The 26,655-nt window shown below is 38.2% G+C and overlaps 1 protein-coding gene across 1 annotated transcript in view; it reads left to right on the top strand.

Annotated features, from left to right (window-relative positions):
• Positions 1 to 22,307, top strand: part of LOC113273034 — a 44,491-nt gene extending 22,184 nt beyond the window's left edge. The window contains exon 4 of the mRNA XM_026522805.1: positions 22,098 to 22,307. Within this exon, the coding sequence (XP_026378590.1) occupies positions 22,098 to 22,307 (210 nt within the window). The remainder of the gene's footprint in view (positions 1 to 22,097) is intronic.
• Positions 22,308 to 26,655: the final 4,348 nt, after the last annotated feature.

Raw genomic sequence — 26,655 nt, 5'->3', positions numbered from 1 at the left:
AACGAAGATCCCAGTGGCATGACAGAGCATCGTCTAATATGCATAAATTGGTGTTGAACCGCTGATTTGATGACGAAACCTTGTTCGATTTAGGATTCATGGGTCCGGGCCCAAATAGGAAATCCTTATTTTAGGAACGCACGTTCGTTCGTTCGTTCGTTAGTCTAAGAAACAAACAATAATCCCCAGCATAGGAGAGAGATTTTTTTTTAATAGATCTGCATCTAATGATAAAACTTTTGTCTATGAGCTGTCATGAAAACCAAAATTTTATCTTTTAAATATGTGAGATTTCACAAAATGGAATAAACTCTCGTTCCAAAGGTGGATGCTCGTACGAGAGAAAAGTTTTTTTTTAATAGACATACGTCTGTTAGTAATAAAATTTTTGTTTATGAGCTTTCATGAAAATTTTATCTTCGAGATTTTAGAAATATTTGAAATATGCTCTCGTTTCAAAGATATACGATCGTGCAATTGAGCAATATATATATATATATATTGTTCAAATTTACGTGAGTTTCACGTTAAAATATGTATATATATTTTTGTAAAATCAATGTTTTGATTTTGAAAAACTGTTGAAAGTAGACAATTATACATGGTAAAATAATGTCTGTATGTGAGTTTTCACAATTGTAGAATGGACGTCTGGCTAGTTTTTTGAAAAAACCAGTGGATGTTAAAATTCACGTGGGTTGTTCACGGTTTTATGAAAATCAAGTCATGATTTTGAATAATGAATTTTTCTCGTTTTTGCAGGTTTGACGGAACGAGCAAGTTTTCGAAATTCTGACGTTATAATCACTACAGCTAGTAAAATTGTAAATAGGTAAGAATTGGATTGTTACCATTTTGTTACGCGTTTGTTATTGGTATATCCATGACTCCATGTCTTTCGCCTCAGATAGTGGTGACTTCTGGTTACAACCACTCTTCTGGCCCTTCCGGGGAACGCTCCGGAAATATCAAGTCAAAGATGAAGACTTCTGTAGATGCTCATGCCGAGGTGAATCAATCTTTCAGAGACGCTGGAAAGCTGATGCACTGTATGTCTCTCGATCATCTGGGAGTCGTCCGTGATGGAATCAACGCTTTCTTAGCCTTAGCGGATGCAGAAGAGAAGCAGGGACGAGATGAGTTATTACTGAAAAGGAAAGCTGAAGATGAAAGGCTTGTAGCTTATCAGCAAAACGCCTCCGGCTTCAGCAAATGAGACTAGCGACTGAGATGAAGTATGATCTCGCCCGGAAGGCGTAGCTTCTGATTCATATGTAGATGAATGAAGAATTTTGTCATAATTCGTCATCAGAAAATTCAGAAGTCAGGTCTTCATTGAAAATGTTGTAGAATCTTCGTCCGATGTCGGATTTTCGTGATCTACCCATGTTTCTTCATCCTCATAAAATTTTCAAGCTTTATTTAAGAATATTTTCGGATTTGGGCACGTTTAAGGGCCGAAATTGACGAAACAGTAAACTTCCAGGAGACTTCCAGAAAATTTTCAGCTGGTATGTAGTCCAATGTTTTGGCCATATCGTTTTGCTAGTTTCTCCAATTGCAATGAATTTTGGATATGTTGTAGATCACATCCATACAAAGATAATGGTATATGACCAATCCCTAGATTCTTCACCAGTTTCTCACAGCTCGCTTCTTTGTGCGTGACAGTGTAAAATCATCTCAGGCGAGCTTGTTGTAAAACACTCATATTGTGTATTTAGACTATTCGCTTGTGTATGGAACGGTTGGTGAATGATTTTAATGTCATTGATTCATTTGAGATCAGGACCCCTTGATTGATACATGAGCATGGTGCTTGCAGTGCCATCTTGTTTCTGTCAGTCGTAGAAACATCACTTCTGAAATCCTGGTCACGGGACCATAAATGAGGTTGCTCTCAAGAGGGGGTGATGTAATGACCATGGTTGCATGTCCTGGTGGTAGAATTACTTTTATGATGAATGGTTAGCACATGAGAGTCTGGTGTCACGGGTCTCGGACTGTGAAACTGATCATCATGATCAGTGGACTGTCAGTCCCTAGTATATAGTTAAATCTCTCCTTTTCATTTTCTCTTCTTCTGGCAAGACTTGGATAGAGGACCCAGGTAGAAAAATTGATGTAAAGACCTAGGTGGTCGAAGTTGAAGGTACCTTGATGAAGGAATTAGTGGAAAGACCTTGTGGACACCGATCGACTGTGGAAGTTATGAATCTCTTCTAAGAATCGCTGCTTGCATATTATATGCTCTAGAAGCTGCAGGAACCTCATACGACATCGGAATTTGATGCTCCACCCCAACTTTTGAAGCTAAGAGACTGAGTTATCTCATGCAAAAAGAATCACTCAATTTGGAGTTGTATAGGTCAGCCAATGAAGCGTGCACATTTATAATTTTTGATCCCGTATAAATTTCAAATTTCGTAGACCTGACGGTAAGGGCCATATCTTTCAGCTCGTATATCCGATTGATGTGCCCTTTTGGGAAAAGAGACATATACAAACATCTTTCGTTGAGAAAGCATTGTCCCATTCCTCATCCATTGGTACGTTTTTGTAAACCCATGGACTGAAGTGTGTTGTATCTCATTTGTAGAGGTGATGAGAACATCTTGAAGAAGACTTTGGATTGTTCCCACCAGTCGTGCAAGCTTTGGGAAGACTTTCATGTGAGCATGTTATCAGGTCTACACATCTTGATATGAATCATTAGTGCTTGGAGAAGTCCGCTTCGTCGAGCAATACTTCAGAGAATGGTTAATTGATGAATCCCTGTCATGAGTATGTTGCTCTTGAGACCGTTGTTGATGCTAGATCACGATTGAAATTTCTCCATAAATTTGTGTTGATGCTGAGACCATAAACGGAGTTCCTCCATATATCCTTGTTGATGCCGATACTATGGTTGGAGTTGCTCCAGAAACCGAAAAAGGCTAGAACCATGATTATCAATATAGCCTTTGCTCCTTCATCCAGTGAGCCTTTTACATTCACAAACTAGTTGGTGAGTTGAGCATTCCTAAGATGAAGATATTCTAGGAATTCAACCCAAATTCTCCTGAATATGACTTTACTGTGAAGTGGCTTCGTCAGGGAATCGATGTTATTGTGGAAGATAACAGCGGCAGTCTCCATTCTGGATGTGAGGAGAAAAAGTTCCTTGGTCGTTCAAGGCTTGTGATGTAGAGAGGTTCCGTTGATGAAGTTTCATGGAATCACATCAGATTGAAAATTCCAATAAGATCAAGTCCCCAGTGTATGTTGAAGGAGTTTGTGCCATCCATGGATGAATGATGTAGCATCTGCTTCAGAAGTCTTATCATTGGATAATTAAGAATTAGCGATTGTAATTTAGTTACACTTAGATTGCGCTGGTGCTGAATCAGTGTGTCATCGTCGATATATTTGTGTTGAAGCCAGATGCGCCATTATCGAAGGTGTACTCTTTGATTGGGAGTACAATTTAAAGGCTTCTTAGATGCTTGAGCGTTGAAGCGTACATTCCTTAAGTATCGAATGTCTTATGGATTTGATCATCTCGGCCCTGGAGTATCTTCTGTTGATTCAGCATACCTTTCGTTGTGGTAGTGGGATTCGACACTTGTGCAGACATCAGAGCTTTCTGATTTTGTGGAACACATGGACTTGCAGGAGAAACGCTGAAAGTGTTCTTTGCCATGTTTGGACATCATCTCAGTAATGAATGTTTCAGTGCTTGATTCGGAGAAACATTAGATTCAACCACTTGGTAAAATACTAATGCGGTGAAGCTACCATTCATAACGTCTTGCGTAGTTGCTAGCAGAATTGAGTCCCCATGTAGGATAGCATGTGAGGAAATAAATGACATAGATATGGAATGAGACTTGCCTGAGTGAGGAACTTCTTGATGAATGTCTATGCATATTTTGCAGGTTCTTGCTTCAACCTCGTCAAAGTTTGAAATTCCTCTAAGTACTCTGATGATGGAATGTCTGTCAAATCTTCAGGATCAGAACTTTCTTCGTGGGAGAGATGTGCAACCAAAGGTGATTTGTCAGTAGCCATCTTCTCAGCATGGATCCAAGCTCGACTTAAGAACATGTCATATCATGGATCTTCCTGATTATGTGAAACTTGGTTTCGGTTGAACTTATGTTCACTTTGAGAGTGATGTAGTCATAAGTGTTTCCGAGTGTTCCTTCAAGGTCTCTGATAGAGATGGGATCACGAGTAACTTCTTGCCGAGTGATGCCTGCGGCTCTGAGGATTTTCAGTGGAATGATGTTGATGGTGGCGTCAGCATCGATCAATATCCTTCTGAATTCATTTCTTTTGAGATAGACTGTGCTAAGCAGTCCCCAGTCGTACATCTCCTTGTCTGTGGATTAAGGTTCAAGGAGTATTTCGGGGATGGACAGGTGTCTGACACAATATAATTCAGTGTTGAACATGTCTTTCCTTTGTACCTTGATTGATCTTCTTCTTTGATTGGTTGTTCGGAGAGTGTAAAGGTTCTGATTTGGAGAGGATTCTACTCCTTCAGCCCCCAATTAAAGCTATTGTGGATCAACCTTCTCTTTGAAGATGTGCTTCAAAATATTGCAGTTACTTGTTGGATGATTGATGAATCTATGAAGGTGACAGTACCTAGGATTCTCCATTTTTCTTCAGTTGGTTCTTTCCTGACATATGGCAACTTGATTGCACCATCCTGGATCCAGACTTCTAACAATTTGATCACCTCTTCAATTGGAAAAGGGAAGTCGGCTTCTGCTTGATCAGCTTCCATGATAGGTTGGAACTTGTGCATTCCGAGTTTGATTATCCTTCCTTTGTGCTTTTGAAGAAGCTGAGGAAGTATGCTTGCGTCGTGGCTCGGCTTTTCATTTTCGCCCTTCCGCAACAACGTTTGTGGAAGGTTGGAGGATGTACTGTTTGTTGATCAAACATATGCTACCTCGAGTTTCCTCGTGGTTCTTAAGCTTTTGTAGCTTTAGTTCTCTCCAGTAAAGCAGGTGCGGTAGTTGCTGATCTCTTAGCTGTTTCATGAAGTTCTGAAAAGGTCTGGAACCGGAGATTTTCCAGTAAATCTCTATAGACCGGGATCATTCCATTGATGCACAAGTCTACAAGTTGATGCTCTGTGATATTTGGATCATGACAGTCCTGGGCTTGAACTCTGAACCTTTTCACATAATCATTAGGATGTTCTTTGCTCCTTTGAAACATCCTTACAAGATAAGAGAGGGTGATTTGCTCTGAAACAAAGAAATGTTTTCTGTAAAAAGCATTAATCATTTCTCCCTAACTGGTGATACTTCCTGGTGCGATTTTGTTGTACCAGATGTATGATCTATTTGAGACTTTGAGAATTCCTTCAGACGGACGACATGATTGTGTTCATGCCTAATGATTCTAAGAATCGAGAGACATGTTCTCGAGCATTTCCTGTTCCGTTGTAAAGCGTGAACGTTGAAGAAGTGTAGCCTTTCGGGAGAGGAGTTCTCTGTGTGGCAGCAGGATATATGGAGGTTGGTGAAGTTAGAAAGATGATGTCTTGTCTTTTCCTCGATCCTCCAAAAAGCGCTCCGGGTCTTCATGAGTGATGAGACTTGTAGGTTCCTTTGATAGCGAGTCATCTGCAGCCCTGCGGATTTCTTCATCATCTACAACATGGATTGGAGTGACTTCAAGATCAGCATCCGAAGATGTTTCTTTGCCTTTTCCTCTCTCTTGATTTTTCTCTGACATCTTGTCTGTAAGAGTCTTGAGATAATTGTAGAATTCCTTCTGAGTGGTAGCCATGTCAACCTGATTATTGGCAAGAGTTTCTTGCATATTCATGAGATCACCATGGTAGGCGAATTTTCTCTGACTTCTTCAGGGGACCGACCGAAGAGAGGATGACCTTCCATGTTAGCGTGAGGAGGAATAACATTACCATCGTCAGTGTTAGAGGCCGGAATGGTTTCCGGGATATCCTCATTGTTATTGTTGCTAGTGCTAGCATCGTTTGTGTTAGGCTCTGAGATCATGCGTGATCTAAGATCAACCATCCTGTAAAAGCTTGAGATTGAAACCGAGAGATTAATCTCCCACTGTGGTCGCCAATCTGTAGATAGGGAAAAATGATTTGCTGGTTTTTACGGAATTGAGGAGACGACCGTACGGAGGATACTCCTTGAAACGAGAGAAATGTTTAACCTCACACATATGCACTGTAAGAAGGGAATGCTTTAAGTTCGAGAGATCAATCTGTAGGACTCCGGCCTAAACCAAGACAATGGTCGTTCCAGAGTCAATTCGGTCACAAGAGAGGATGGATCGATCTGTAGGAGGGGAGCTGAGAAATGTGTGAGATCAATGGTGATCGAGATTATAGATGTATTGTGTATTCTGCGTAAGAAAGTTCTGAATGATTGAATTTACTCAGTTGAGAGTGATTGCTCAGACGACGAGTTCGTGTAGACGAAAGATTGTCTGTATGAACTTGTCGAGAAATTATTGTCTAGAAGAATGTTGTTCTTTTCAATCATGATTCAGAAACCTTTTATATTGCTGAATTGAAAACACCATAATCCCATGAAGTGTGACAGTTGATGGAGTCAAAGAGTGGGGAAGTGAAAATTGTGTCGAAACCAATTGCTCATCGTGCGGGAACTTGGTTAACTTTCCACCCACTACTTTGCTAACTCCTCCAACTGATTGCAAGACTTGCTCACATTCTCGTCGTGCGTATGAACGCACGTGCCGTAGACCGCCAGACCAAAACCCTAGTTAATATCCCCCTATGTGACATGATTGACATCTCGTGATTGTAAAGTCAGTTGCTGACTTTATGGGACGATGAGTCCTTGTGTTGCTGAGTTGAACGTGACTTTGCAAACGTTCTGAGACTCATGAATTGAACATGTCTGTTGAGACATAGGTATAATTATGTTGGTTGTTAAGGTGAGCAAATATTGCTCGCATGAGAAAATGTTGCTCGTTTGATAAATTATTGAATGTTGATAATCAATATTCATGGACTGAACAAATATTGAATATTGATAGTTGAACCAATATTCATGGACTGAGTAAATATTGAATATTGATAGTTGAACCAATATTCATGGACTGAGAAAATATTGAATATTGATAGTTGAACCAATATTCATGGACTGAGCAAATATTGCTCGTTTGAGCAAATGTTGCTCATTTGATGAATTATTGAATATTGATAGTTGAACCAATATTCAGCAGTGCGAACAAATATTGTTCATCTGAGCAAATGTTGTTCCTTTGATGAATTGTTGAATATTGATAGTTGAACCAATATTCCTTAGTCTGAGCAAATATTGCTCGTCTGAGCAAATGTTGCTCATTTGATGAAGCATTGGTAGCATGACCAAATAAATATTAAATTAAAATACTGGAGACCAAACCAAGTATAATTAATTATAGTGTTGATCATGGGATCAACATAAAATTTAGTGTTTGAATCTGGAATTATGAACCTTGAACTCAAAACCCTAATTTTGATCAATTGCTGAATTGATGATTAATTGATGATTTATTGAAAATCATTTATGAAATGGAAGGACCGGCTACATGGGATGATGAATCGACTATTTAGTTCCCAGATGCTGAGGTGAGCAAAATATTAAAGTCTCTTGAAGACCAGTTGGTGAAAGGATGATTAAATGCTGGTTTAATCATTTGTTGCTGAAAAATACTCCCTCCGTTCCATTTTACTTGATGTCTTAGGGTTTTTTTTGTGTTCCAAAATAGATGAGAGTTTAAGTATTTTTCCCAAATTCTCACTGATTTGCCCTTCCTTTGGAATCACAACATACAATTAATTCTCATCGTAATTAGCAAATAGATAATTACTCCAATTTTTAAATCTAGTCCAAGGAGGAATATTTTGTTTATCCCAGATAAATTACAAGGGGATTCGTGATTTACACTAAATCTAGAAACTAAAAATTGTGTGCTTTAAATTTTTAGGAAACTATTAATATGTGTAGATTTGGAAAAAATTTACTTTCTTTGTTGTTTCTTAATGTGCGTGAAAAACTCTAAAACATCAAGTAAAACGGAACGGAGGGAGTAATGCTTATTTTAGCATTAGGTGTTAAAACCTAACTATGAAGAGATGAGAGGCCGGCCAAGGAATCATGAAACCGGCCTTGGTTGGTCATGGGATCGTCTGTTGATCATTTTTTATGAAGTTCCAAGTTGTTTGGAAGAGTTTTGGACCTAATACGTGCAATTGTGCAAATTAGGTTCAAATCATGAAAAATACATGGGATCGGCTCCTTGCAAGCCAAAGAGACAACCTTGGTCGGTCAAGGTAACGTGCTTACGTCACCAAAGTGTCTGTGTCTCAGTACTGAGAATTTTGATATTTCCTGGTGTGCGTTTGAGCAACATTTTGAGAAAATATGAAGAAATCAGAGATTTTGCTGAAACCGTGAAAACTTCATGAGATGAAGGAAAATAATAATAAAAAATGAAAGAATCATGAAGTGTGGGACCTTCTATGGCCAAGGCATGGCCGGTCGGCCAAAGAGCCCGGTCCCAGGGTATTTTTCCTAATTTTACAATATTTTTCATGATTTTAGGAAAATATCATAAAATCAAGGAGTTTGTTGAAACCAAGGAATTTGTTGAAATCAAGGAGTTTTCATGAGATGATGGAAACATAAAAAATAATAATAACAAAGTAAGGGGCGTGTGGGACCGGCTAGGGCATGACCGGCCGGCTAGGGCCCGGTCCCACGAGTTTCCCTAATTTTATATTATTTTTCATGGGTTTAAGGAAATATCATGAAATCAGGAAATTTTCATCGGATGATGGAAATAATAAAAATATTAAGGATCCATGAGGTGTGGGACCGGCCGTGGCTAAGGCATGGTCGGCCGGCTAGTGAGCTTGATCCCACGACACCTTTCCTAATTTTTATTATTTCTTTGACATAAGGAAATACCATGAAACTAGGGAATTTCCTTGAGACGAAGGAGATTTTCTCGAATGAAAGAGATTTTCATGAGATCAAGGAAAATAATAAAAAATATGATAAAATATAAATTGGGCGTGGGACTGGCCACGACACGACCGGTCGGCCGGTGGGCCCAGTCCCCTAGCGCCTTGATTAATATTTTATTATTTATTGTTTTCTTCCTATTTTGCATAAGTTCATCGTTCCTTCATGTTTTGGAACGCTCGTTCGTGCACTCAGGTGCTCGTTAGTTTATTGCTAAGTACACTTGCACCATTTTGGTCGGGGCTTACTCGATAGCGGCTCATTGATGGTTTTCCAAAAGTTGTTGTAATAGTGGTAAATAATAGGTTCTTTTCAGACTTGTGAAGGAAACAATTTTTAGATTTAAATAAATATTGCAAATTTGATTCAAAAAGTGATGTCAAGATTTTGGAGAAACTGGGGCTAAGGGTTCCACTATTCTATCAATTCCAAAGTGATATTATTATTATTATTATTATTATGCAATTTCCCATTTAAGTGATTCTAATTATTTCAAAAATAGATTTTATAAAAGAGAAATTGTAAGTTGAAAGCATGGAATATCAAGAACTCAAAGTTAAGCATATACCATCAATTAAAATAACAATTGCTTAATAAAAATCATTGGAAAAACTCTTTTGTTCTAGGCAAAAAAATCATAATTTAAATTGCATAAATTATTTAAAATAGAAATTACCACTTTTTCATTGTCAGAATAGCTTCCTCCGTCGCCCCAGAGGATGGGTTTAGCTCCTCATATCAATCATGGTCTCAAAAGATTGGTCTATGGCTCAAAAGATGATCAAAAGAGTGAAAAGGTATGAAACAGTGAGTTTGTAACAGTTATAATTGTTACAAAGCTCGCTGTAACGGGAGAACGAAAGTGAACTGTTGCAAACTTTATTAATTGTTGGAATAATTGTTACAAAACTGTTACAATGAGTTTGGATTTGAAAGTTTAGGCCACGGTTTCTGCGACTGTTTTCAACTATCGAGATCACTATTCACCTTCTTCCTCGACTGCAACTCGGCAGTTTCTCTGTAAATTTTTTTCTTTGTTTCTGAGCTTCCCTAAACCTCCCTAAGTCTCGACAGACCCTCTCTGAGTTCCCAACACCCTATATATACTCCACAGGGCCAAAATATCTCGCCATAACTTCATATAATCTTCCATTATTCTTCACTGTCTGTTTAGGAAATAATTTAGATATTTGATTTCTCCACGAGTTCTGAAGCTGCCAAATTACTATATTTATCTCCTTCACACTCCAGATGGTTGTTAGAGTCATCCTAACATACGCAAACTCATTCCAACTCATGCAAATCCCGTGACAGTCTCCATACAATGACGTGCTCCCTGTTTTGCTCCACAATTTGATTCAGCCAATTCTGGCCCGAGATAACACCTGAAATAGCTTAATATGGTTATATCACATCTTTCCACAAAGTTTCAGCGATTGAATCGCACAAAATCACGTCCAAAAATCGATCGAAACATCTGCCAGTTGAAGAAGAAAATTTCCCGCCAAAATGAAAATTCAAATTTTTGAAGATAGTGTCCCCCTATCCGATCCTGGGGTGCGAATAACATCTGCCTTTTTTGGGGTGAACTGGGTTGCCCCTTAGTAATTGAGTGCCCCTTAACCAATGATGAGAGTCCGAATAACAAATGTCCTCCGGGGTGCTCCGTGCAACTTTTCGAGCCGAATTTTCCAACAATAATTATTTTCCAAAAAATACCTACAAACACACAAAACACCATAATAAGGACGAAAACAAGTACTAACAATACGAAACATTGAGGACAAATTAGACACATAAATGCGTCTATCAAATACCCCCAAACTTATTATTTGCTAGTCCTCGAGCAAAAATAAAAAATAAAACCGTGTTAATCTCGGGAGGGTTTACCAGAGGTGTACCCACAAAACCACTACTCCAGACCCTAGCTATCTATGTCGAACCTTGGAAGGGACTAAAGAATCTCCTTGGTTGGCTTACAATCACTGACTACAAGAGGAAGTACCCTGATGCGAAATTCCAATTGTTGTACACGAGTTTACACTCAAGCATACTAAAATTCATATAAAGTGACAGAGCTCTACTCAGATAGTTGCACTATGGACATCATATTCGGAGTCAAACTAATCATATGGATAGAAAAAGGAGATATAAATAGAAAAATGTAGATGGTTTTGATGTTAACCAAATGATCGATGTTTCACATATCTGTCTGAAGGCCACTGCCAGAATGAACCTATCCTAATGGACTGAGATACCGGTCTGACTAATATTAACACAACTGGCATATACAAGGGAACCATTGGTCAATAACTTAAATCTAGATCAACAAACTGGCAAATACAAGGGAGCCAACAGTTGACTACACAGAACAATAACCATTTTTTTTAACTTAACGGCATGAATAGATCTTTTTGATATAAGCGCATGCTTCTTGTCAGCATATTACACGATAGTTCCCACGGGTCCTGCATTCCACGCTTGCTTAGGCGACGGAAACAGGGAGAACACACGCATATTGCTATCCAAGTGTTAATACTTATTCCGATTGGTCTAACTGGTCCGGTCTCTTTTTTTTTAGTAACCCAGTCACTTTAATTCACCCTAGCAGTGGTAACAACTTGAATCGTGTGCCCCACCTAATCACTTAGAGAAACATAGTTTAAAATGAAAAAATAAAATAAAAAAAAGAAATGAAAAGGACTCAACGAGATATGGTGCAACTATCATGTTATTTCTAACACCTGAGCTCTGTGCTTTTATGAATAGACTCTATATATGTTTCCATCTAATCAGATTGGTTCCTCAACTCCTACAACCAAGATGCTTCCATCCACTTAGATTAGTTAGTGCCATCCTGAATACGCATAAATCTCTAGGCTCTGGAGCGTATTTATTTATTGCAACTAAAAGATTTTCCCATACCCCCAAACTTAAATCTAACATTGTCCTCAATGTTTCCAATGATAAAATTAATAGCATGAACGAGGAGAAATTGTTACCACTTGAAGCAAAAAGGGTTGAGGAAAGATATTAACGTGTTGCGTGAGATTGGGTTACCTCCCAAGAAGTGCTAAGTTTAAAGTCTTCATCCAGACATCAAATACCTCAAAAAGGATCTTCACCTTCCAAAGTCATATACCAATAGCCGAAAAAGTTGTGGGTCCATAATACCAAATAGAGCTAACACCAATATGAGACAACTGCACTGGTTCAGAAAAATGAACAGAAGGAGCACATCCTCATCTAAGGTTTCTTGCAAGACAACCGGATCTATCCAGAGCCTCCAGTTGGGCTTCATAAGAGTGTCTTGGAAAATAGATTCATCCGAAAAACGGGTTTCTAATATATGGATTTCCTCCTGAACAGTATCAGGCGGATCAGGTTGTGGAGTCTGAATAGACTCAAGCGATACCTCAGATGCACTAGGCTTGAGTCCCAAGTTAGGGACTTCTACTGGGGATAATTGACAATCTCTACCCTCAAATTTAGGGTAATCACTATTCTCCGTAAGACCTTTAACTATGGCTTGAATTTCCGGATCCGGAGAGTATTTAAAATACTCTAGAGCTTCTTCTAGTTCACTACCCCCAAACTTAGAGTTTTGGGTGTCTCTAGATAAAATAGTCACAATATTCCTAATTTCTAGACCATCCGGTTCCTGAAAAAGGTCAATTGCTTTATCTAGTTATAATCAGGTGGTTCATCCTCTAAATTCTTTTGAGGTATACTAGCTATAGGACTTATATGTTTCATATCCTCTATGGCCATCCCTAGAGTTTCCTTATTGTGTTGAAGCACAGTTACTGGCCTAATCTCATGATCACTATCCAAATCGGAAGTTATAGGCAAAATCTCAGATGGGCCTACAAATGCATAATTGGGGTCCAACTTAGGAGGATCTTTAGGCTCTTCGAAATAAGGGCTTAAGGTAGATTCGGTAGATAGTAATGGTTCAAAACTAGATTTCCATCTATCGGTATCTAACATAGGAATGGAATCAACAGAGCATTTACTTGTTCAATGTTGCTATCATCGTTGAAATCCATGCTAAAACGGGCTAGACAACTCTCTAATGGATCTTCCGATTCGGTGTTTGGTACAGACTTCGGAACTAAGATTCCTATCATGTTGACCTCTTCAATGCACGTGTCATCTAGCTCAGAATGTATCTTATTGACATTAAAAATATTCAACTCAATATTCATATTACCAAAAGATAGATTCATAATACCATTTCTATAGTTTATGATCGCATTAGACGTGGCTAAAAACGGGCGACCTAAAATCACTGGTATTTGGTTCTCTGGGTCAGGGACAGGTTGGGTATATAGGATAATAAAATCCACTGGATAAATAAACTTGTCAACCTCTATGAGAACATCCTCGATCACACCACGAGGAACTTTAACGGACCTATCATCTAACTGAAGTGTTACCTGGGTAGGTTTAATCTCACCAAGTCCTAGCTTAAGGTACACATGGTACGGAAGTAAGTTCGCACTGGCTCCTAAGTCAAGCAACGCTTTCTCAACATGGTATTTACCTATTGTACAAGCAATGGTAGGGGACCATGGGTCTTTATACTTAGGAGTAGTGGTATTCTGAACAATAGAACTCACATGACTAGCTATGAAGGCTTTCTTCTGGACACTGAGCTTACGCTTTCGCGTACACAAGTCCTTAAGGAACTTGGAATAAGAGGGAATATGCCTAATTGCATCTAGTAGTGGAAGGTTGATAGTTACCTTCTTAAAAACCTCCAATATATCATTAAAGTTGGACTCCCTCTTAGTCGAAACTAGCAGCTGGGGGAACGGGGCTCTGGGAACAAAGCCGGGCTCATCAGGACCCACATTGGTCTCTTTGGAGACTCTATCAGTCTCCTCATTTTCTGGTTCACAAGGGTGAACTACAACATGTTCACTATCAGGCATGGAAACCTTGTTGTCTATCACTCTACCACTCCTAAGGGTTTTAATAGCATTCACATGATCAGATGGTCTTTCACCTATTCCATTAATTCCTCTAGGGTTGGGTTGAGTCTATACTAGCAGGGATGTTGTCTAGGAGCATAATTATTTAAGAATTGAGTGATATGAGCTAGTTGAAGCGTCATATTTATTATGTATAGTATAGTCAGGGAAAACACGTTGTTGCATCCTGAAGACGTTATCGCTCTATACTAGCAGGCAAGCTGTCTAAGAGCCGTCCAATCGTTAGGATTATATACACATGTATTCTATATAGTCAGGGAAAACATTGTTACATCCTGAAGACGTTATTGCTCTATACTAGCAGGCAAACTGTCTAGGAGCCGTCCAATCGTTCGATTCTATACAGAAGTAATTACTGAAATTGTTCAGTATTTATGAGATATGTCGTTGCGTCAACTGAGAGACTTCACATCCACATATGCTCTGAGAGACAGTATTCTCAGTCAGAGATTCTCGTGGCACGAGCTTTCATACTTTCGACGAGAGACATGAGTCTCAATACTCATCTGGTTGCTGGATCAGAAGTATTTACAATTACTGTTTTACGATTTTAGCCTTTGTCAAAAATCCACCATCTACAAGTTTTGATCACTAACATTGACAAACATGCTTGATATAGCAACGCGTGCGAGTTCGACCGAGCAGTGCTCTAACAATCTGCCCCTTTGTCAATTTTTGTGACAAAACTACCAACACAAATGAAATACAAAAAAGATAATTAACCTTTGGTAGCTCCTATTCCACATGTCTAATCTTAAACATTCCTTGAAATCTTCGTCCTTCTAAGTACTCCAATGATCCCAAAGCTTGTAAGTTTAGCATCACCGTTGTTGAAGATCCGTAGATATAACAATGAGAAAGCATTGGTCTCGATCATTGTTATACAGTGTCATAGTATTATTACACAGTGTCAAAGTCCAATTGTATCACAACTTCAACAATAATACTATGGTGATATGTATCACTCGTCCTTAATCAATACTCCATCTCACATGGAAACCACTCCCCCTTACATAATGATCCGAAAACCATATGTATTTGTAGTGTGAACTACATATTAATTCTCCCCCTTTTTGTCAATAAAATTTGCAAAGGTACAAGAACGAGATCATAATGAAATTTCCGTAAGAGACATTTCATGACTAAAAGAAAACAATACAATCATCTTATTTAGATGCAATCATATAGCTGAAGCTAATAACATTCATCAAGGAGTTTAAAGATACAAGATAACCCCTCTAAAATTACACAGCCTCACATCCCTCAAGATATGACCACTAAGCAAAAGTTCAAAAGAACTCTCCCCCATTTGATGTCATTCCCAAGGGAACAACAAGAGCGACCTTAATTTCGAAAGAAACAAAGGATATTTATTGGACACCAAAACCATAAGAATGACTTTTCTATCCAAAACTCAATCAAATTAACCACAAGTAAACCCATGATTAATTTAATCGGAATACGCAATCAAATTAAACATATGACTAACATAACCATTAGAAAATGATTAGGTTAGCCGTTCATATACTCAACACAAGGAAACTTATGGAATATATGAATGCTCGACTAGACTAATTACAAGAGAACCCATAATTAATCTAATTGGAATACACAATTAAACTAATCACAAAAGTAATCAATTTAATGGTCAATTTTTTTGCTCGACATAAAAAAACTTACGGAGCAATAACTAAATAACCAAACAAGATGATTAATTTAATTCACAAATGCTCAACATAAAATACCTTACGGAACAACCAACAAAGCCAATAAAAAATTAATCAACTTAGTTGTATCGTGCTCAACATAAGACACATTACGGAGCCTCACAATAATACATAAAATATGGATCAATGAAGATCAATACTGTGGAATACACAAGGATTCATTCTACCTTCCATCACTATTTGGATAACGATATTTAATAGACATCATCCTTGAACACAAAAGATTTTAACCTATCTTCCATCAATGAATTGACAATATAGGCTTAGCTTTTGTATTTGTCAAAAGTCTATTCATCCTTCAATCAATACATGAATACCGATCATGTACGACTTTACTTTTGACAAGATATGGGACAACATAGTTCACGGACGTAAACACCAATATCCCATAACAAATTGCAACATAACAAATCATAAGATTAAATACTTCAAACCATCATCCTCCAAATATTTTAAAAAAATACAAGAAGATGAAAAATAATAGATATGTGTAGTCACAATCATTGCTATTCCAAGCGCTAGTTATTCTTCCAACTAAACCAAAAAGAAGACATATTAGGCAAAAAAAAAACAACTCAGTTTTCCTTGATGATTTCATACCTCTGAAATGGTCCATCGAAATAGGAATCACTGATATCCTTGATCTTGTTGACCGTAGAGACACCATGTTCATGAGTAAGAATGTCAGTTTTTCGATCAACGATGCGAGCATAATGACGAGCTTTAGCACAATAAAGAATAACTTTCTTCTGATTTATGATCAAGATGTTCTGAAAGTACACAAGATTTTTGCTTGTCCATCAATAAGCTGGTTTATCTGCAGTTGAAGGTTAGCAAGTTCGTTCTTCACTTCATTCTGAACGAGAATTAAATCCTTGATAGATTCTCCAACCCAATAGTTATACTCTTTCCTTTCAAGCATCTTCTTCATAATAAACTCTTGAGCAGAATCACTTCCTTTGAGATCATCCTCCACAGTAGGGTTAACTTCTTCTTTGGGAACAGTTTTCATCAAGTTCCTTTCTGAAGATTAATGAACGCACATATGAGGTATACATATGTTCAAGTGTACACCCTAGATAGAAAACCTAGATTTCCTTGAGGAAATAAGGACGTTCGTGGACTAAGCCCTACGCCAAAAACTGGACCCAACCAGGAAAACTGCATACTGTGTTGCTTTCAAAATCAACCCAAACAGAAAGGTCACAGTGATAAAAGAAATACTAAAAGATCACATCACACAACTGATGACAATCAGATAAATACTTGAGCATCTCTCAAACATCATCCTTGTATCTCTCAAGTTAGGTACAAGAACTAAACTCTTCTGCTACTAGGTAGCAGAGGGAGACATAGTCTCACCATAGGTATTGAGAGAATAGTTGTGATTTTCACCTGGATATTTGATCTCAGCATTTCATGTCTTCCCATGGTGGTTTCCGTTTTTAGGGAAGTTTCTCATAGCTCTTCCTGAAAGCTCAAGAGAAGGAGATTTCTGATTACTGAGTCTAGGACCTCTCGAGATCGGTTCAAGACGATTTTCCGAGATGGGTTTCCAAACTATTGACTTAGATTTACCAGAGACGTTCTTATAAGCACAGGTCATGCTTTCATTAGCATCATAAGGATTTAAACCACTAGAATGCACAGAAGTCCTGCAATGATTCCTAGGAAGGAGATCATTTTTATAAGATGTTTGGTTTCTTGTGAGCATGAGGTTCACTGCAGTAGTCGACTGACTATTTACTCTATTGACAGTGAAAAGAAGCAAATTACGAAATTACGAAATTTGTTTCTTCCTGGAAAAGCAACGGATAGCATAGTGATTCCCTTTTCCACAGAAAGTACAGGTTCGTGGAGAAGACGCAACAGACGACATCTGTTTTAACTTTACAGCCCTGTGAGAAGATTGTAAGTTATATAAACTTTTCTCGACACAATTTTCTTTTGGAGGATATTTCTTCATGTACTGTATGTCAAGAGGAACAGTTGGAACAGAAGAATTTTTCCCGAAGACAGAGTTTTCCTTTTCCAAGGTCATATATTGTTCATGGGATAGTGAAAGTGATGCTTCTAGCTTCTCTTTTTCAACACGAAGTCTATCAAGATTTGATGAATGCGTCTTGATCAAACGTTCTTATCTAATTGATCCTTCTTTGATAACCTTTTCAATATCACAGATCTTTTCAAGCTGTAGATTATTCTCTTGAAGAAGTTTCTCAATATCCTTATAAAATGACTCAATAATGTTACAGAGTACACGTTCTCGATCAATAGATTTTTCAAATTCATCGATGAGTTGATCATGATTCTGAAGATCAACAAATTCATTAGAATTTTTTGTAATTCTGGTGAGCTCCATTTCAGCTTTTGCCATTGTGTCCAATGTTACATTGGAGAAAGAGTGATTAACACATGATGAGACAATCTTCCTACCTTGGGATTCGGAAGAATCATCTAAGGAGTAATCCTTTGAGGTATTTCCAAGACACTTGACAAGGTTAACAGCTTTAGGAGGCATTTTGGTATGCGCAAGAGATTCTGTCCTCGGACTCAGATTGACACAAACACATACTTTTGAGGTCTTGAACGTGTTTGCCTGCTCTGATGCCAATTGAAAAAGCGGGGGTCTAACAACAACACCCAACAATTCGATTAGCAATTTGTATGGACAAACTCCAATATACTTTTTATGAGAATCAACTAGACAGTTAGACTCAATCAATAAAAAGATATATCAAAGAGTTTGTATCTCAATCTCTCGATTTAATCTTACTCAAGCAAACTGCAAGTCTCGATTAAAGAGAGATAAACTTGGACGGTACCAAAGACCAATATCCAAGGATCAATCAATATCAATCAACAACCGTTAGGTCGGACTCTCCATTTGATTGATCTAAATGCACAACCCGTATTATTTTAATTATATAACAAATATAATTCTTAAAAGAAATAACACAGACACCAGAAGTTTTGTTAACGAGGAAACCGCAAATGCAGAAAAACCCAGGGACCTAGTCCAGATTGAATACACACTATATTAAGCAGGTACAGACACTAGCCTACTCCAAGCTAACTTCGGACTGGACTGCAGTTGAACCCCAATCAGTCTCTCACTGATCCAAGGTACAGTTATCCCAGCACTATACTGCGCACTTGATCCCCTTAGCTGATCTCACCCACAACTAAGAGTTGCTATGACTCAAAATCGCAGGCTTTGACAATAAACAAATCTGTCTCACATAGACAAGTCTATCAAAGGATCAATCTGTCTCCATAGAAAAACCCTAAAGTTTTTGTTTCGTCTATTGATATAAAATCAAGGTGAACAGAAACCAATTGATAATCCGGTCTTACATTCCCGAAGAACAACCTAGATTAATCAATCACCTCACAACAATCTTAATCGTATGGTAGCGAAACAAGATGTCGTGGAATCACAAACGATGAGACGAAGATGTTTGTGATTACTTTTTATATCTTGCCTATCGGAGAGGTTAATCTCAAGCCAATCAATCTGATTGTACTCGTACGATAGAAGATGCAAGATCAGAACACACAACTACGATAAAAGTAGTATCGGTCTGGCTTCACAATCCCAATAAAGTCTTTAAGTCGTTAACCTGGTTTTAGAAGAAGAAAACCAAAGGTCAAAGGAGAACCGACTCTAGCAAGCAAACTAGTATCACACGTAATATGTGGGTATTAGTTTGTAGAGTTGCTAGATGTCCCTTATATAGTCTTTCAAATCAGGGTTTCACCTTGCTCACAATGCAAACACTATCCACCGTTAGATGAAAACCTGATTTAGATTCAAGCTAATATATCTCAACCGTTAGATCTAAATCTTAGCTTGTTATACACGAATGAAGTGCACGCTTCTAGGTTTGTTAACCGTACCCAAACGTGTGCATAGTTGGTTCAACAATAGTCAACCAAAAGGTTAGCCATTTGAGCATTTCATACCAACCATTTTCTTCTTCACCATAACTAGTTCAAATGACTTATATGAACTAGTTAGAGAGTTGTTCAATTGAAAGGAAATCTCATGTATTACACAAGACACAATTGAAACAAAGATGATTTGATTCACATGACTCGGTTCATGAACTTTATATCCACGGTTTGCAAAAGCATTCCTTAGTATTTATAAGTTTAATTTTATAAATCATCTTCAGATACATAACCTTTCTCAAGTTCGCAGACTAGGTTCACGGACTTACGGTAATGGATAGAGTTTACAAACTCCAGAAGAAATTCTCGGTTTTGAGAACTTCGCCGGTTCGCGGACTGGTTCGCGGATTTGGCTCACGCAAGCAGTTTGTTAACTCCAGCAGAAATTCTCGGGTTTGAGAACTTCGGCAGTTCGCGGACTGAGTTCGCGGACTTGGCTACTAGCCATTTTTCCAGTATATGACTTACGCACATATGTGTTTCCACAACATACTTATGTCCATTATTGTTTATTTAATATAAACTCTCATTCCAATCATTGAAACATTCTTAGAGGACGTTATATAGTTGTTACACTATTTATCGTCAAAGCAATTTTCAAGATGACTGAAACATATCATGACTTGCGTCACTAGGTAAAAAAAAACATGGTCAAAGCGAAACGCTTACCAACACATATTTCGAGATATAGATAGGCGAGGTATACTCGGCTCGAAATACCAAATGTGTATAATTCAAGTATATATATATAGCATACGACTTTTGTCTCAAGAAGTAGGAGATAGAATAGATAGACTTTTGAGTGACAGATAAGTTCAAGTCTTCACATACCTTTTTGTCGAGAAGTTCCACCGGTTCCTTGAGTAGTTCTTCCACTTGTATGATGAATCGCCATGAAGTCCTTGAGCTCAACTACACTTACTATCCTAGTCCGAGAATTATCTAATAAAGACTTATAGTTTTGATCACTAACATTGACAAACATGCTTGATATAGCAACGCATGCGAGTTCGACCGAGCAGTGCTCTAACAGAAATGTACACATCTCAACTCTGCGTGCATCTTGAATGGCAGGATTGGCTTCCTGCGCGAATTTAAGATAGCAGAAGAACTCAATTTCTCATTCCATGCGCGAGCGAAATGCATCAAGGAAGTGCATCCTTGCGCGAGCATGAGCAGCATGACACAAAACATACTGGGGGCGAGTTATATGTGACCTCAACCATTTGGGGGCGAGATATATAACACTCCAGCGCAATCATTGCATCCCTGGGGGCGAGTTATATGTGACCTCAACCATTTGGGGGTGAGATATATAACACTCCAGCGCAATCATTACATCCCTGGGGGCGAGTTGCATAACACTCCAAACAACGCGCTTGGGGGCGAGTTATGCAACACTCCATAAAAATGCAAATTCAGAGGGGAACCCGAACTTCTTAACCCATAACAAGTTATGGATTAAGAGGGGGCGATGTTTGTACCCTTATTATTCTACACCAAAATTGGGCTAACTTAGGCCTAAAAAGTTCTTCATAATAAGCTAAGTATAATTCATTGGGCCAAATATGCTTCTTTTATAACCCAAATGTGGCTAACTAGGCCTCACAAATGCACCATACATAGAATCCCATTCACATGGGTCCTTGTCAAGCAAAGTGGAGGTCCCAAATCACCATTTTCACATCAGCTCGCCACACCAGCAACGGGCGCCACTTCAGCAAGATGGAAAAACCAGGGTGTGCCATGTCAGCAATGTGCCACGACAACAAGATGGATGCATCAGGATGTGCCACGTCAGTAAGATGGACGAATTGGGATGTGCCATGTCAGCAAGGCGCCATGTCATCAAGGTGGACGAGCCATGATATGCCACGTCAGCATCGATTGACCAACCAGGGACTGACACGTCATCAGCAAAGCACGGTCAACGGTTGACTAGGCGATGACGTCAGCAGATGCCGATTATGTTAGAATATTCCGTTGCCGCCAGAAGATTCTGTTAACTCTAACGTCGTTTATTGACGCCGTCAATTGCATCAGCATTACGTCACCCGACATCGTCAGCATGACGTCATCGGAAGAATCTTCATCTTCAGCGGCACCGATACAGCAGCAGGTCGCCGACGGCAGCCGGCGTCGGCAACACCGTCTGGACCAATTAGTCTGATTCAGTGTAGCGCGTAACAACTAATTCCCTATTTTCGATTCAGTGTAGCGCGACGCTACTTAATCCTATGGTCCTAATTCGGTGAATCGTGGTGTAACTTATTCCCATACTCCTGATTCAGTGTGTTGCGAAGCAACTTAGCTAAGTAGCTCCAGATGTTCAAGCCCCATACAGTTTTCCTAACGGATTTATACGCCCCACAGTAGACTTAAGTGAATTATTTCTCTTGGGCTAGGCATGTACACTTAACTTGGGCCAACCCTTCGAACCTTTTGGTTTAGCCAATTCCATAACCCAAGAGGAAGATTCTAGAATCATGCAGGGCCAGTCAATGCCAGTTACTGCAGGAGGCATGCAGGAGCCAGTTACTACAGGAGGCATGCAAGGGCCAGTTATAGCAGGAGGCATGCAAGGGCCAATTACTGCAGGAGGCATGCAGGGCTAGTAATTGCAATTCATGCCTGCATCTAAAATGGACGTTTTACAACCCAAAGAAGGTAAGCAATCTTGCACACAAAATCTCCTGTAAAAAAAACTTTGTCTAACTTTAGCATCGAAGGGTTTTTCGCAGGTACACGCCCCCCCAACCCACCCACCCCCCCACCCCCCGTTACTCAATTCAATTGGAGGATAAACATCGGATCGATCTTCAGCAAAAACATCACCAAATTTGTGTTTGGGGTAGAAGTAATTTTACCTTACAAACACCATAAACACATAGCTATGTCTTACGTTTTCATCTTCATGTTTTTAGGTTTATTTGGTTAAATTCTAAAATTATTTGGAAGATGATTGTTGCATTAATAATCTTTATCGTTTTATATATTGCAATTCATTATGGGATCTGTATGTTTGCGTCCGTGAACTATGATTGTCCCATACCTTGTCAAAAGTAAAGTCTTTCGTAAGTTGATATGCATGTATTGATAAAAGAATGAATAGACTTTTGACAAATACAAAAGTTAAGCCTATTATGTCAATTATTGATGGAAGATATCTTTTGTTTTCAAGGATGATGTCTATTGTATGTCGTTATGCGAATAGTGATGGAAAATAGAATAAATCCTTGTGTATTTCGCAGTATTGATCTTCCCTGATCCGTATTTTATGTATTACTGTGAGGCTCCATAAGTTATCTTATGTTGAGCACTGTTGACTGGGTTGGTTATTATCTTATGATTAACTTAGTTATTGCTCCATAGATTCTCTTATGTCGAGCATGATCAATCAAATTCATCACTTTTTGTGGTAAATTTGGTTGTATATTTCCGATTAGATTAATTATGGGTTCTCTTGTGGTTAATCTAATTGAGTATTTTTGGATTCAAATTCATATTCACATGTGATTTTTTATGTACAAAGAAATGCTTCTTTTTTTTCTTGAAATTAAGATCGCTCTTGTTTTTCTTTCGGGAATGACATTATATGGGGGAGAGTTCTTAATTGAACTTGTGCTTAATTACCAAATCTTGTGGGGAGTGCATCTGTGGAATATTATAGGGGTTATCTTGTATCTTTAAACTCCTTGATGAATGCATTTAGATTCGGCTTTATGATTGCATCTAAACAAGTTGATATATGCTTTCTTTTGGTCATGAAATATCTCTTTTGGAAACTTCATTAGGATCCCGTTTTCGTACCTTTGCCAATTTTATTGACAAAAAGGGGGAGAATTAATATGTAGTTCACACTACAAATACATATGGTTTTCGGATCATTATGTAAGGGGGAGTGGCTTCCATGTGAGATGGAGTATTGACTAAGGAGGAGTGATACATATCACCATAGTATTGTTGTCAAAGTTGTGATACAATTTAACTTTGATGTCGTGTAATGATACTATGACACTGTATAAGAATGATCGAGAATTTAGTTTTCTCATTGTTATAGCTACGGATTTTCAACAACGATGATGCTGAACTTACAACCTTTGGGATCATTGGAGAACTTGGAAGTGACGAAGATTTCTAGTAATGTTGAAGATTAGACATGTGGAATAGGATCTACAAAAGTTTATTTATCTTTTCTGTATTCCATATGTATTGATAGTTTTGTCACTAAAATTGACAAAGGGGGAGATTCTTAGAGCATTGCTCGGCCGAACTCTCATGCGTTGCTATCTCAAGAATGTTTGTCAATATCAGTGATCAAAACAATAAGTCTTGATTTATGGTTTACTACAGCAAAGTCTCGGACTAGGATAGAAAGTGTAGTTGAGATCAAGAACTCCATGGAGAATCATCATACAAGACGAAGAACTACTCAAGGAACTGGTGGAACTTCATCGACAAAAAGGTATGTGGAGACTTGAACTTATCTATCACTCAAAAGTCTATCTACTCTATCTCCTATCTTGAGATAAAAGTCGTTTTTCTATATAGACTTTGATTATACACATTTGCTATTTCGAGTCGAGTTTATCTCTCCTATCTATTTCTCGAAATATATGTTGGTAAGCTTTCACTTTGGAAAAGTTCATCTTTACCTAGTGACAAAAGTCATGTTATGTTTCAATTACTTTAAAAATTGTTTTGACGAAAAATGGTTTGTGAATAACCTATATAACGTCCTCTAAGAATGTTTCAATGATTGAAATGAGAGTTTAGATTATATAACCATTGTTGGATATAAGAATTGCTGTGGAAACACATATATGTATAAGTCCTTATTCCTTAAACCGAAGTTTGCGAACTTTGTTGAACAGGAGAACCAGAACAAGAGCCGTGAACTGAGTCCGCGAACTCAATCCGCGAACTGGCGGAAGTTCTCGACCCGAGAAAATCTGCTGGAGTTTGAGAACTCCTTCCGGGAACTTAAGTCCGCGAACCCAGTCCGCGAACTTGAGTTGGTTATATCTAAATACGATTGTCTGTGAACTCATGTTTATATAAACTGAGGAATGCTAATTGCAAACCGTGGCTATAAAGTTCATGAACCGATTCGAGTGAATCAAATCGTTTTCGCTTCAACTATGTCTTGTGTAGTTACATAAGATTTCCTTGCAATTGAACAACTCTCTAACTAGTTCATTTGAGTCATTTGAACTAGTTATGGTGAAGAAGAATATGGTTGATATGAAAGTGCTCATATAGCTAACCATTTGGTTAATTATTGTTGAACCAACAAATGTATATGTTTGGGTACGGTTACACAAAACTAAAAACGTGCATTTTATTTGTGTGTAACAAGCTAGGTTTTCGATCTAACGGTTGAAAGATATTAGCTTGAATCTAATCAGGTTTTCATCTAACGGTGAATATTGAATGCTTTGTTACCAAGCTAACATTGATTGCAAACCCTGATTTGAAAGACTATATAAGGGAGAACTCTAGCAACTGGGAAACCTAATCCCCACACCTTACGTGTGATACTAGTTGTGCAATCTAGAGTCGATTCTCCTTTAACCTTTGGTTTCTTCTCTAAAACCATGTTAACGACTTAAAGACTTCATTGGGATTGTGAAGCCAGACCGATACTACTTTCTCGTAGTTGTGTGATCTGATATTGCTGTTTCTATCGTACGAGTACAATCGCAAAGATTAGATTGAGATTGATATCTCCGATAGGCAAGATATAAAAGTAGTCACAAACATCTTCGTCTCAACGTTTGTGATTCCACAATATTTTCTTTCGGTGCGTCGATGAAGATTATTGTGAGGTGATTGATAATACTAGGTTGTTCTTCGGGAATATAAGTCCAGGTTATCAATTAGTTCCTGTTTATCTTGATTTATCAAAATATGGAACAAAACTCGTAGGTATTTCCGTGGGAGACAGATTTATCTATTACCGTATGCTTTTCTATGTGATACAGATTTTTTTATTAAAGTGTTCGACTTTGGGTCGTAGCAACTCTTAGTTGTGGGTGAGATCAACTAAGGGAATCAAGTGTGTAGTATCCTACTGGGATCAGAGACGTAAGGAGCGCAAATGTACCTTGGATCAGTATGAGATTGATTGGGTTCAACTACAGTCTAAACCGAAGTTAGTTTGTAGTAGGCTAGTATCTGTAGCGGCTTAATACAGTGTGTGTTCAATATGGACTAGGTCCCGGGGTTTTTCCGCATTTGCGGTTTCCTCGTTAACAAAATTCTTGTGTCTGTGTTATTTCTATTCCGCATTATATTTTGTTATATAATTGAAATATCACAGGTTGTGCGTTAGAATCAATCAATTGGAAATCCGACATTTGGTTGTTGATTGAGATTGATTGATACTTGAAAATTGTTCTTCGGTACCGTTCAAGTGTTTTCTCTTGTATTCAATTAGACTCGCAGATTTCTATTTGGTTGAGTAAGAATTAAATCGAAAAAGAGATATATTATAACTCTTTGATATATTGTTATCTAGATTGAGTCTGACTGTCTAGTTGATTCTCTAGAAAGTATATTGGAGTTAGTTTATACAGATTGATAAGCAAAATATTGGGTGTGGTTGTTGTACCCCCGCTTTTTCAATTGGTATCAGAGCCGGCAAACACGTTCAAAGACCTTACAAGTCTGTGTTTGTAGAGATCTGACTCTATTGACAAGAGTACTATCTCTGATAAACGCGTTACCAGAAATAAAAGTTCTATCTCGTCTAATTTTATTAAAGAGAAAGGTTCTTCAATCTCGAATGTAGATGAACCTTGTGTTCTGACGAGACAGACAAACACTGACATGCGTAATCCCGATTACCCTTCAAAAGAGACCATCTCTAATAATGAACGGGAAACAGCTGAATAGAGTGAATTGATTCTAAATCTTTTTAGAATCCAAGCTGATAGATTTAATCGGTTGAAACACCATGTC

This window comes from Papaver somniferum, chromosome 4, assembly GCF_003573695.1.
Source record: "Papaver somniferum cultivar HN1 chromosome 4, ASM357369v1, whole genome shotgun sequence".
Taxonomy (NCBI): Eukaryota; Viridiplantae; Streptophyta; class Magnoliopsida; order Ranunculales; family Papaveraceae; genus Papaver; species Papaver somniferum.
The sequence above is the reverse complement of the archived record's forward strand: the minus strand, read 5'-3'. Positions and strand labels throughout refer to the sequence as shown.